The following is a 14040-nucleotide window of genomic DNA, read 5'->3' as shown; positions in this document are numbered from 1 at the left end:
GCATGGTTCATTAAATTTTAAAATGGAGCTAATTGGTTGATTTGACTTAGTTGACAGAAAGATAACAACTTGCTGGAATATTTTGGGATTGGGTAGAGTGAACCGGTAATCTGTTGTTTAGCACCCCATGGAACATAGTGCAGTGGTGCTGGGCCAAGAAGAATCCTTTATAAAGAAACGATTTTCAATTTTCTCTCGGGTGTCCTGCACTGAATACACCATCTTCTCATTCACCAATAACTAATCAATGATTCCTGTACTAGCAGGGCTCACCCTGGATCAAAAATACCTGTAGCCAAAATATTAGCGAAATGGAATTTTTATTAGCCATATTGAAAATGCTTTAGCCAAATTTGTTTTACACAGTACTGTAGGCCTATAGAGTATTTATATGTGAATATGAAAATGTATCTTTTTCAGCTAATTGTGTACAAACTGGAATAAATAGGAATAACAAAACCTCAATGGGGGTAGGGGCAGTTAATATATTACTTCCGAGTTTTTTCAGCGGGGGTTGGGATAGGGTTAAGCAATATCTTCAGAGTTTGAAGCCAGTACCCCATATGGATGGTGTTGTTTTTTCTTTCTTCCTTTTTTCCCAAATAAAAAGTTGAGATTTTTTTTTTATATATAGAACTCATTATTTCTTTAAATAGCAATCTTTATGTTAGTTTGAATAACTTTTTTTTTTTTTTTTTTTTTAAAGTGACCCATCAATTCCCCAACCCAAACGATTTCATAATTTGTGCCATGTTGTTGCTGTTGATTTCAGCGTCGTGTTAAATGCTTGTTGTGATTTCTGCTTACAAAATACCTCGGCTAAGAATGCCGACTTCACCACAGTAAGCCTATACTCCATTTATTTACAAAAAAAAAAAAAAAAAAAAAAAAAAAACTTTTAATAAAATTAATATTTACGGTCTTTTTAAAATCCAGCTAACTTATATTAAATGTCACTTCACAGTCTTACAAATTTATGTCTAAAATTATCTAACAAATATGATTATTGTAAACTAATTTTATTCAGTGTACATTTAACTGCAATTTGTATAATTTAATTACTGCATGTTCATTTCCGGCGATCGCGATCTGCATGCCTGCTCTTGACCATGGGTACAAAATTAACAAAGACAAAGGAATAAACAAAAACTGCAGTTAGGTATTCATTGATGCGAATAACTATTGTTTTTCTACAAATTTACATCAAGATTTACTTTTGCGTAATCGTATTGTTTAATGTCCGCAACGATTTCTCTTGACACGCGGGTGTCAGCTGACTGAAGCGTGGCGTTTATTCGCACCGAGAGCCGTCCTCAGTTCAGCCAACTAACATTCTTCCTAACGTTCGCGAACTATTTGATTGGTGTTCGTCGTGTCCCATTTGGTTTAACGTGAACCGCATAAACCAGTCTAACGAACGTTTTGTTTTCTCTCGGTCTGGCTGAACTCGGCCCTTGAGATGGCCTACATGTCTTTTGGCCCTGAACTGGCATGTGTATTCAAATTGACAAGCATTGTCGGTCTGTTTTTATTACTTTGGTTCAAAGATTTTACAAAGTAAAAATAACAAGTTACAGATCTTCCAGACATTGCTGTCATACATGTTGAATGCATGCCGTTAAAATTAATTAAAATTGATTATTAAAATAAGCAAACATTATATGGCCTACGCTGTATTCTGCATGAAACCGTTTCTCGTTACCGGTCGCGAGATCGTTATTACGCTAATTGAATATTTGGTATTATTATTATGTAACCGTTTGTTCATATCAGAAGACAGAAAATGGCTTAGCCAAAATTTTAGCCACTTGCAAATTTTATTAGCCATTTTTTGTAAAAATTAGCCAATGGCTACTTTGGCTATCGACAGCGCGAACCCCGACTAGACAGAAAACTTAAGTAGGCCCAGGAAAACATGATTAAATCTACACGAAACTTCTTAAAATGAAAAATAAAAATAAATAAATACATTTGAAAAGAGAAGAATCCTTCATTTGGCCAATTTAAGAACCATCTGTGGAAAAGAACAAGTTAAACAGACCCTAATGTTGTCTATAACAGGTTTATTGTGGTACAACATATTTCAGTGCAATAATGACATTAATACGAATCAGATCTCTTGTACTGCCATAACCATTGAGCTGTCTAATCAAGGTAAAGCTGAATTAACGAAACACTGACAAACTACCTAGGTTTCATTGTATTTAGCTAAAAACGTCATTTTAATTAATAATATCATCATGCTTTGGGATGACGTGTATCGCTAGCCTATTCATACAATCAAAGTATTGAGCTACATACAGTGTCAAGACATTGCGTCTCCGGTACACACATTATAAATAACGAACACCAATCTATGATTATTCGTTTAGTTTGTCAACGTCCGTTTGTGATATTTTTCTCAGTTTAATGTTAGGTATGTATTTCGTTTCGCCATCCCACTTTTTAAACGACTCGCAGTGATGTCCATTAATTAAATCGGGTACTTCTATTCCACAGCTGCTAAATTCGGCATCTTCTTTTTCGGTGGTCAATTTGATAGCCGCCTCTCTTGATACGTACTGTAGTTTATCACGCCCCTTTATGCTATTCACTATGGTAATCTGTTCTAGCTCCTCGTCAAATCTATGTCGATATTCATTTACCAAGTCCACCAGTTCCTTTTTCGTATATGCATCTTTTTGACTGTCCATGTTCTCCTTAAACCATAACAGTTTTTCTGCCAAGAAATCGTATTTATTTCTTGCTGATTTTTTTTTGTTTATGCGAAGATCACGGAAACTCTTTCTGGAAAGACTTAGAGCTTTTCTGCTGTTTGGGTGAACGGCTTTTTTGTTCTGTCCGACCTTTGCCTTAGCTGCTTTTGGCATTTTTTGTTTATATCTTAACACAATCGTTTACAATTCTTAGTAGATGTAACAAGTTAACCAAACTGCACAACGTAACACACATGTTCCATCTTTCACCGGAAGTTGAAATGTGCATTTGGAATTCGTCGTCTCTTTTCGTACAAACCCGAGAGAAGACGAACCTTTCCGATGACAACATTGGATTGAGTTAAGTACTACAAAGAAGCGAAAACGGGTTACTTGCACATTTTATGATAATAATATATGTAACTATTTAAGTCTGTTATCCTAAAACATAGTGGTAACTCATTGAATAATCATTTATTTAGTAACTGATGGACATGTATCAAATAAAGGTAATTAAACATTGCAATCTGACATTCTACACCTTTTGCCTATTATAATTAATATTCCAGCCTATACAAGGTGTAGGTTCAATCAACCGCTTGCTGGACTGTTTTTACGTTACCATTAAACCGAATGACCACTTCGAGAAACAATCAATTAGTTTGTAAACCTTTAGTGAAAAATCGGTGGTTGAACGTAGGCCATATATGTTTTTCCTCTTTACGGTTTGTAACTATCCCGGAAGTAATCTTTGACATTAGAAGGGCAAAAAAATCACGCACGCACAAATGTTGTGTTAAGTTTGCCGTCAACATTAGTTATGTCTGCTTGCAAGTTATCAAGTTATTGTAGACGGTATTTAATGCTCTTTTAATATACGTGATCTTCTCTTTTGTACTCGTATGTTGACATACTACATTCAGTTATACGTTTGTACATTTGATATCTTGATTTTCAAAATGCATTATCTCCCTTGGACCATGTAACGCATGTTTGTTGAATTGCCGATCCAAACGTCCATAAGTGATAACGTGCTCTGTATGCGATATACAGTGTGTCACCTTGTTCTACGGAAAGGCAAATTATGCCAGACCCTAATCTAGTCTTGGGAATGGAGTTGCCAGATTATAGTCTAAGTCCCCATAACATTTTGGATCTAATCGGATTTCAAAAACAAAATCGCAACAGACTTCAAGACACTGGTTAACCCTTTGAACCCTGACCTCCCATTACATATGGGAATGAATACACTGGACTCCCAGTGTCTGGATCGTCTGAGTTGGTGATGAAATGTGTACCCATAGACATATCATTTGAAACATGTTCAGATTCACTTTCTGATTCAAAATCATCCATATATTCATAGCTGTCATTGTCTAAGTCCTCACCTGAATCATCACTAGCTTCGATCAACTTTACAACTTCACTTGTACTAAATTTACGACTCATATTTATGCCCCAACATAACAAAATCAACTTTCTGTAGCTTTAGGAACCAGAACTCTAATATTCAATTTGTCAGCCATACGATAGATATAAAAAAATAGCTGATTGGCTGATCGTTGCTAAGTGAGGAGCAAAACAAAACAAGACCACATGGAAGCCGCTATACCGGCACGTCGGGTCTCTGACACACGTGTCTTCAAGCCGGTATACCGGCACGTCGGGTTCAAGGGGTTAAGTGTCATAGCTTACTTAACACCTTGTTGATTTGTGGTTTTTATTTGGTGTCAGACTAGACAACAATGCCAGGAAAAGATTTCTGCCAGCACCCCCCCTACTCCCTTGCCTAATCTTGTTGGCAAAATGAGCATTTTCTTCGCTGAAAGTCTGCTAAAGTCACCAAGTTATTAGCAGAAGTGAGAAGTCGAAGTTGCTGTAAGATTTTGGTCCTAATCCGATTTCAAAAACGAAATCACACAACAGACGTCAAGATGCCAACTTGTTGTCATAGCTCAATTGTCGCCGTATGTCGTACAATGTTTTTACATTGGCACCAGACTGTATTCTTGAGTAATCATCAGGGTTGAAAAAAATCATGATTTAAAAAAAAAAAGGATTTTTAAAAATTTAAATCAGATTTATTTGATTTTTTTTTTACTTTTACTTTAATTTGGAGGTTCTGAATTGAATACTTGCTCCCTATTAAATACACGATTTGGAAGCTTCACTGCATTCTGAAAGGAAATACCTCGAACATCTAGAAATGAGGCAACAAAATGCATTTTGGGGATTATTGAGTTAATGTTTAAGTACTTGGTGTTTAGCCAGGATGGCTATATAAGGTGATTTGACACGTGAAGTCAGTGACTTCAAGTCACATCTGTTAGATCTGACTCTAGAGCATCCCCAAATTCGTCCAATTTACCACATTGAAGCAGAGTGGCTTCACTTGACACCTTCTATTGTGTTGATCTCCCAGGATCATCCCAACCATAGATTTGGGGGAATTGTCACTGATCAGTATGACTTGTTAGACTACATGGTGTTGTAATCTAATTGCAATTCAATTATAAATATATGTAAAAATAATTATCTAGCATAAGTAACAATTGATTTTAAATAACACTTAATTTTTTGTACTGCAAGTTAATTGATAAATCACATGTTTACAAAATAATCATAAAAATAAATGCAATAATCATAAAAATCAAATGAAACAATAATATAAAAAAAAATCGAAATGCATGATTTTTTTGATTTTTTTGCAGTGGTTTAAATCATGATTTAATCAATGATTTAAATCAAACAAATCTGGTAATCGTGCATATTAATGGGAAATGGTTTCTGCCCACGCACATTGTAATGTGCGATTGATTCGAGGAAATGTTTTACCTTGTTCAATTTATTATCAAAATCAACCAACAAATGTTAATACTCATGCCAGTTTCTGCTGTGAAGAGATTAAATACACACGTGTATCACCATCTAATGTTGACATTCTTCAGATACACCCATAAAACGGGCTATTGTTTCTCAAAGGGACGCATGTCGCATAATGTGCTGTGACGAGTCCAGCATTGTTAATCCTAGGCCACATTCATTTCAGTAATACCAGAAAATACTGATTAATACTTTAATTTTAACATGGTGGCACATTATCAACTACTTAATAATATCACATTTTTAATGAAATATACAACTGTTTTGTTTAAACTTTATTACCAGAAGTAGTATTTTATAGCAAAATATTATGATTAGAACCGAGTGTAAAATTCTGAATTTTTTCGATTGAATGCGGAAACTGGCGAAACATTACGAAATGTACCGATAAATGTTTACTTCGCCAATGTTTATCAAACTTCGCCCCTTTCTTCTACTTTGTCAATTCTAGATTAGGGCCTGCAACGCCTGTCCGGTTTCAAACCGTAGCAGTGACCAGTCAAGCATTGTTTAGTTCTCGGCCAGATTTATTTCAGTAATGCCAGAAAATACATAGAAGATTCGTCACTCATTTAAACTTGTTAATATGTAAAATATCAACCGTCTATGTTAATAAGTATTTGATGAGGCTCTGCCGAAACAAAACAGATTAACTAGATGAGGTTGATATTTTACATATTAAAAAACACAAGAAGCAAATTTTATTTATCGTATAACACAAGTTTCTAAAAAAACATTTTAATTAAATTTTTAGTAAATCACTGTACTAAAGTTGCCTCCATCGGTAATATGATGTCATCACTATTAGCACAACTTAGTTTGACGTTACGCATTTTAACTAAACCTTATGAAAACGTTCAGCTCAGCTATACAGGTCTTGTTGGCTTGTAAACAAATGACCCATTGACAACAACACATTATTACATGTACCTAGAGACTTTGCAAATTTGCATATACTGTTAAATTTGCATACCATTATTACACAGGTTAATACATATACAGAACTTCACATACATCGCTTTTGCTTCCTATTTATTGCACACATTTATTTTTTACGCAAGAATATATACCACGATAGTATGTACTTTCGCAAAATAAACGAGGGCAATAAATAGGATGCAAAAAAAACTTATGTTAAGTTCTGTAGTTATAACATACTTTTTTTTATGTTTTACAAAAAACATTTTTAATTTAACATAACAACACTTTGTTAAATCTATGATCATACTCTGCAGCAGCTGTGTGTAATGTTTCAAATACGATGTGATGTAATTTGTAAATCATATATGATGTCATTAAATAAAAGGTGCTAACTGCAGTAAAAATAAAAAAGGGAATTCCCCATTTAAAAGTTCAGGTCCAGATCGCACATATTTGCGGTACAAAATAAATCTATCACATGATTTCAAAATGTCTATCACTATATAGTATATACATGTATCTGTGTTTAATTGCAGGTTGGCACTGCACCGGATGCTTAAGCATGTAAAGAGGAGTTGTGTGTCTCACCCTCGACCATATGTTACCGAGGCCATTCTGTCGCCACAGACAAACCTCGCAGACAAAAACTATGCTCCGAAGTTGGAGAAAATTGTTGATGATATCAGTCAGCTTAATTTGCTTGAAGTTGCTGACTTAAATGAGTTGCTAAAGGTGGGTTTCATGCAATAGTGATATCATCATGAGAAACACATGCATGGCAGTATCATCATTTTGTCGGTCCCCAACTGGAAGGAAAAATATTTTATTCAATGACGCACTCAACACATTTTATTTACAGTTATATGGTTAAGGACATATGGTTAAGGACCACACAGATATTAAGAGAGGAAACCCGCTGTCGCCACTTAATGTGCTACTCTTTTTCGATTAGTAGCAAGGGATCTTTTATACGTACCATCCCACAGACAGGATAGTACATACCAAGGCCTTTGTTACAGCAGTTATGGAGCACTGGCTGGAAGGAGAAATAGCCGTCTCCTACTGGTCCAATCGGAGGGGACTATAGGTCTCATTTCCATTCTGTCTGTCCGTCTGTCTGTCATATAGTTTTCCTAATGGGTTTTTTCACAGTGCTTTGAGATACTAAGCGGAATTTTGTTATATAGCTTTATCATGTACTGTTACAGATCAAGTTTGACTTTCATGGCAATTTACCCGTTTTGTTCAATTATTTTGCGCAAACATTTCAGCGTATTATTTTGAAAATTCCAAAATGTAATGTTTCTAAAACAGCCAGAAAGTTAATTTTGATATTAATTCAATTGACTAGTACTCCAGTATGTATAATATGCAGCCAAACTATTATGTGTGAAATTTGGAGCCAACCAGTCTATTAAAATAAAAAAAGCATTTTAAACACTTTGGCCAATTTCATTTACCAGCATGCAGTTAATTACATTGGGAGTGCTCGATTAGGCAGTCGAAATTCAGTGGGAACTATATTAAAATTCCATCATTGGAACAACATTGAAACAAAGTGGGCACGGGCATAGGAAGGTGCCAAAAAGGGGAGTCACACGCACACATATATATAAATACATTTATAAATATATTAAAAAAACATCACTGCTCCCACAAAGTGGGGGCACATGTCCCCTTGCCCCCCCCCCCCCCCCCCCCCCACCACTTCATACGCCAGTGAAAAGCCCTATATGGTTCAGGGTTTTAAATCTCACTAATTTGGGATTTATTTCTGTCTGGGGTTCACTACGGTATTTTTAGTGCAGCAGGTTTCCTCTCTCAGTATCTGTGTGGTCCTCAACAATATGTCTGACACCATATAAATAAAATGTGTTGAGTGCGTCGTTAAATAAAACATTTCTTTCTTTCTTTCTTTCCAATAGCTGATGATTAATAAATAAATTTTGTTGTGAATATCTACTGAAGAATTGTAGGCTTATGGAAATGTGTTTCACACATTATTTCAAGCTTTTATTTTATTGCTTTTGAGATGAATTTGTTTAAACATAATGTGTGGATTTTAAGTTTGGGCCTACTTATATTGGATACAACATTTCATTTTAATTATGACATTTATAGAGATTATTATACAAGCTTGTGTGTCGTACTGATTTTACGAAAAAAGTTTCAGGATTCTTGTATTGTCCTATAGAGTGAGGGTAATGCAAGAATCCTGACAATTGTTTCGTATATAGACAGAACCACATACCATGCGAGTTTATAGTGGTATAAATCTTGCACACTATAAACAAGTGCAATAGATAACATGGCAAAACAACTGGTATGTGGTTTTGTATTTATTACATACTACCTTTCTGTGTTATAATTAAGAAAAGTTTAATTGAATAACACAACTTAGTTCATCTGTAAAGTTGGTTGAATTTTATGGAAGTGATGGAATGTACACTGAGCATCTTGGCTAGGGACATGATGTCATTTCGGGTGAACGCATACTACAAATACTAGATTTTTCTTTGTTACTCTATAGTAAGATTAAATGGGTATGTAATAATGTATGATTCACACGTAAGTGTAATAATTTCTTTATTTTCCATATTATCCATAATTTCTTTTTCTATGAGTATACTAACAATGATCGTGTCAGTACATTTCAAGTGTAACTAGAAGGAGATGACGAAATGATGTCATTTGGGTACATAGAGCAAAGACTGATGAAGCCACATTATGTTATGATATCGCTTCCCAAAATTATGTCGTTCATTGTCCTATCATTATGACGCATGTGTTTCATACTGGTTAATATATATAAATTTGCCTGTATATCTTGAACTATGTGGATAATAAAATTAAATATTTTAATTCCTGGCTAAATAAATGATGCATGTAATTTTACTTTCTCGTTCTACTTTCAGAAACGTTTAAATATCGCTGATGCTCCTATGATGGCCTATGGAGCCATGGCAGCTCCTGCTGCTAAGGTGTGTTTTTGATTTTTTTTTGTATATGGTTTGTAGTGTTAAGAAATACTGTAAAAATCACTGGTCTACTTAATGTGTAATCAGGATCACTAGACCATAACTGGAGACTTCAGGGGTGGTAAAATGCCTGCCTGATTCACTGATAGTCTGGGATCGATCCCCATCGATGGGCCCATTGGCCTGATTCTCATTCCAGCCAGTGCACCATGACTGGTATATTAGAGGTTGTGGTATGTGCTGTCCTTTCTGTGGGATGGTGCACATAAAAATTCCTTGCTACTAATCGAAAAAATGTAGCAGGTTTCTTCTGTAAGACTCTATGTTAACATCACCAAATGTTGGACATCCAATAGCTGATGATTAATAAATCAATGTGCTCTAGTGGTGTCGTTAAACAAAACAAATGTTAGAGACTTCAAATGAATATTAAATAATGTGTCCAAATTGCCAGAGATAAAAATGACCAAACTAAGGTCATTACCGGTATGTTTATTTTTAGAAATTGCCCACTGACTGGTCTACATTTGAATTGATCTTTCAGTTAATTCTATATTTGTGTGTTTCGTCCTATCCTTTGAATTCCATCTGATTTGTTAGCTCATAATTCTTAACTACTACTGCTGTCCACCACCAAATCCCAGTCCTTGTCTCTATAACTGCAATAAGTGCTTGTCTCTTGTAGCCATTTGTGAAACCACCTCAGTGGATCCATTCAGCGGATTGTTTTTTTTCTCATTCCAACCAGTGCACCACAACTGGTCAAATGCCTGTTTTTTTCGTTCCAACCAGTGCACCACAACTGGTCAAATGCTGTGGTATGTGCTCTCCTGTCTGTGGGAAAGTGCTTATAAAAGATCCCTTGCTGCTAACTGAAAATTTTTGCAGAATTACCAAAATTTAATGTTTGACATCCAATAGCCGATGATTAATTAATCAGTGTGCTCTAGTGTAGTCGTTAAACAAAACAAACTTTTTGACTACCTCTATCGATGATCATTAGTTAGTGCCAGGTGTATGCAGGGAAGTAAACCGAGAATTCACCTGTGGAGGATGTTAAGAATTCTAGATGATGGGAGTGAAGAGCTCAGATGACGAAGAGTTGGAGAAAAACTCACAGAACAGTCAAAGTAGATTGAAATCTTAGGAGAAATTAGACAGAATTTTTACATTACAGGGCTTTAAATCTCGCTAATTTGGGCGCAACAGGTTTTTGTTGTCTGTTCTGAATGCAATGAGGTCATTCTAGTGCAGTAATGTTGTTAACAGCTGCTGAAGAATTCAGATATACATTTCAAGTTATTAATCCCCAATCAGTCCAACTGAAGGGGGCTATAGGTTTCACAGGGCTTGATCTTCAGAATTTGTAATCTACAGCAATTTTTTTTAAACTGTCGTAAGTGAAATGCCCACTGATGGCAATTTTGAGTCTTCCTACAATTTTTAGTTTTTTTGTTGTATGACTATGAAGTATTTTTCAAATGTACAAAATGGGTTTCATCTCCATCTGTCTGTCCCACTTGTAGTTTTTCAGATTTTTTATAGCTTTACCATGCACTGTAACAGATCAAGTTTAACATTCATTTACCCGTTTTTGACAGCATTATGGCCCTTGAACTCATGAGATCCCCGCAAAAAAATTCAGACTTTTTTTACAATGCCTCAAGATATTGAGTTGTAAGTTGATATATAGCTTACAGATCAAGTTTGACTTTCATGGCAGTGTAGCCATTTTCCACACAGCTTTGGCCCTTAAACTTAGGAGATAAAAATATTTGTTGGGCCTGGTATGGGATATATGAGATGCGGACATTTGCCCCCCAGGACATTTGCCCCCCAGTCCAAAAATGGATAGGTGGACATTTGCCCCCCAGTCGAAATGATGGCTAGGACATTTGCCCCCCAGTAGAAATGTTGGCTAGGACATTTGCCCCCCAGTAGAAATGTTGGCTAGGACATTTGCCCCCCAGGTGATATCTACTATATTGATAAAATGAAACAAAAACACTAAATATTGTGAACAACTTTATTTTAATTTTGTACGAAACAACTTTCATTTTGGATAAATATTTCTATAATGAACAATATGTTCAGAAGAAGAACATAACAGAACTTTATTATTGGAAGAAACCATCATATTTTAAGCTATTGCAACTATATAACATACAGAAGTTTAATCAGATATGTAATTTTGGAATAATTTTATTTCAAGCAGATAAATTAAGAAAATGTTATCTTAAGGTATTTGCCGTTTGTTTTATGTGACGTATGTTTTCTTGTTTATCGGAGCCTGTTCTCCTGTATTTTTATGTATGTTATGTTTTATGTTTGTAAACAGATGAGCTGTAAAGCTCAATGTTAATTAAGAACTTATTAAACACAGTAATTTAAGTTGTTAATTAAACCAATTTTTATACTGTGGGCAAATGTCCTAGCCAACATTTGTACTGGGGGGCAAATGTCCTAGCCAACATTTCTACTGGGGGGCAAATGTCCTAGCCATCATTTCGACTGGGGGGGCAAATGTCCACCTATCCATTTTTGGACTGGGTGGCAAATGTCCTGGGGGGCAAATGTCCTGGATTCGGGATATATGTGTATTGCTTTAGCAGTGTGCTCAGAATGTTTGTTTTGATCAAATTGAAACTTTAACATCACTGGTTTTGACCTGAAATGTTCTGAGGTCAGCCAATTTTTCTTCTTTTTTTGTACTGCTGACATTAATTCTTTAGAAAATGTTAACATTGTCGGTAATGAGAACTGATTTGGTGAAACATGACTGGTTTTCGTTTTCATTATACCTACAGTTCATCAGAGTAACACATCTTCGAGTACCAATCACATTGAGTGTCAACGGTATGGCCGGATTTCTTATGAACAATCATTTTTGTCTGTTTAAATTAGATTTGAATAAAGCTAAACCGGGAGGTACATTAATTTAGAGATGATATATGTTAATGATAATGCTTTAATATATGCATTTGGTAAAAAAACAAATCACATTTTGAGGGTTTTTTTTTTAATAGCGATCTGGCATCATGAGAGAAACTATTTGCCCGATGGTAAAAAAAACTATCGACATAGGCTACTGTATTCTGGAAGCCCTGTTTCAGCATTCTTGAACTTTTGGGCACAATGTTTATTCATTGTCTTGACATTTGTGCAATTTAAGATTATGAGGATGTTATTTAAAGGATGGCAGATGAGAAAGATGGCAGTAAATCCTGCCTTGATATGACTTGTTTGTGGGACTTTTCTTCTTAATAAATTAGGGTGGGATGTAGCCCAGTGGTACAGCGTTCACTTAATGCGCGATTGGTGTGGGATTGATCCCCTTCGGTGGACCCATTGGGCTATTTCTTGTTCCAGCCAGTGCACCACGACTGGTATATCAAAGGCTGTGGTATGTACTACCCTGTCTATGGGATGGTGCATATAAAAGATCTCTTTCTGCTAATTGGAAAGAGTAGCCCATGAAGTGCCGACAGCGGGTTTGCTATCTCAATATCTGTGTGGTCCTTAACCATATGTCTGATGCCATATAACCATAAATAAAATGTGTTGAGTATGTCATTAAATAAAACATGTCTTTTTTCTTTCTTAATAAATGAAAGCTGTGTATGGTGGTGTTATTTTTCTTTCTCTTTAGGAAGATGAAGAAGAAATGGCACCAAAACAGGAAAAGGTTGCCTTTACGGTCAAACTTATGAAGTTCGATGAAGGGAAGAAAGTTCAGCTGATTAAACAAATAAAGACACTGATGGAAGGAATGAACTTAGTTCAGGTGGGTTTACAGAATTTAGATATGTTGGGAATCGGTTGGAATTTCATCATCGGTTAGAATTATAAGAACATTAGAAAGATTTGAATAATACGGACCATGCACCTATTGTGAGGTTCACCAGGATCTAGACCTTATAAGTGGCTAATTTTACCTTTAATAACTATTTAATATGATGGGGTTTTTTATGTGTGCCGGGGTGTCGTTAAACCATTCATTCATTCATTCATTCATTCATTCATTCATTCATTCATTCATTCATTCATTCATTCCTTAAACATTCATTCATTCATTCATTCATTCATTCATACATTCATACATTCATACATTTATTCATTTATTCATTCATTCACATGAAAACAAAACCCAACCCAAACATATTTACATCAAGTCCATCATCTAAGCTGGAGATACAATTACAGTTAACATTTTCCCGCACAATTGATTATGGATTTTTATAATCGATCATCACATTGGGAAAGTCAAACCCAGTCCATCTTTGATTATAATGCAACATCACTAGAATTTAGATAATTGGTATAGATGACAAGAATTAACAACCAGTGAAGAGACCAAGTAAGGAATCGGCAATTAAAATATTTTCAATGTTTTGGCTCGGTCGACAGAGTTGAAAAGCGAGATGTAGGCTGAAGTGTCATTAAACAAACATTCCTTTTCTTTTACAGGCAAAGAAGTTTGTCGAATCTGCGCCTGCAGTGGTGAAGAGTGATATAACAAAGGAGGAGGCGGAGACACTAAAGAAAGCACTGACGGAGGATGG

The 14040-nt window shown here is 35.4% G+C and overlaps 2 protein-coding genes across 2 annotated transcripts; one reads left to right on the top strand and one right to left on the bottom strand.

Moving 5' to 3' along the window:
• Positions 1-2046: 2046 nt before the first annotated feature.
• Positions 2047-2987, bottom strand: LOC121378857 (translation machinery-associated protein 16-like). Its single transcript, XM_041507199.1, has one exon. It carries the CDS (start codon positions 2868-2870, stop codon positions 2361-2363), a length of 510 nt encoding a protein of 169 aa, XP_041363133.1. The 5' UTR covers positions 2871-2987; the 3' UTR covers positions 2047-2360.
• A 444-nt stretch (positions 2988-3431) lies between these two features.
• Positions 3432-14038, top strand: LOC121379547 (39S ribosomal protein L12, mitochondrial-like; the record flags this gene model as incomplete). The annotated part of the gene is made up of 5 exons (XM_041508191.1): positions 3432-3551; positions 7037-7232; positions 9416-9481; positions 13128-13262; positions 13946-14038. Coding segments are annotated over exons 1-5 (525 nt in total), but the record flags the coding sequence as incomplete, so codon positions are not given.
• Positions 14039-14040: the final 2 nt, after the last annotated feature.

The sequence above is a fragment of the Gigantopelta aegis genome, chromosome 8 (genome assembly GCF_016097555.1).
Source record: "Gigantopelta aegis isolate Gae_Host chromosome 8, Gae_host_genome, whole genome shotgun sequence".
NCBI classification, from domain to species: Eukaryota; Metazoa; Mollusca; class Gastropoda; order Neomphalida; family Peltospiridae; genus Gigantopelta; species Gigantopelta aegis.
This window is presented reverse-complemented; position numbering and strand designations above follow the sequence as displayed.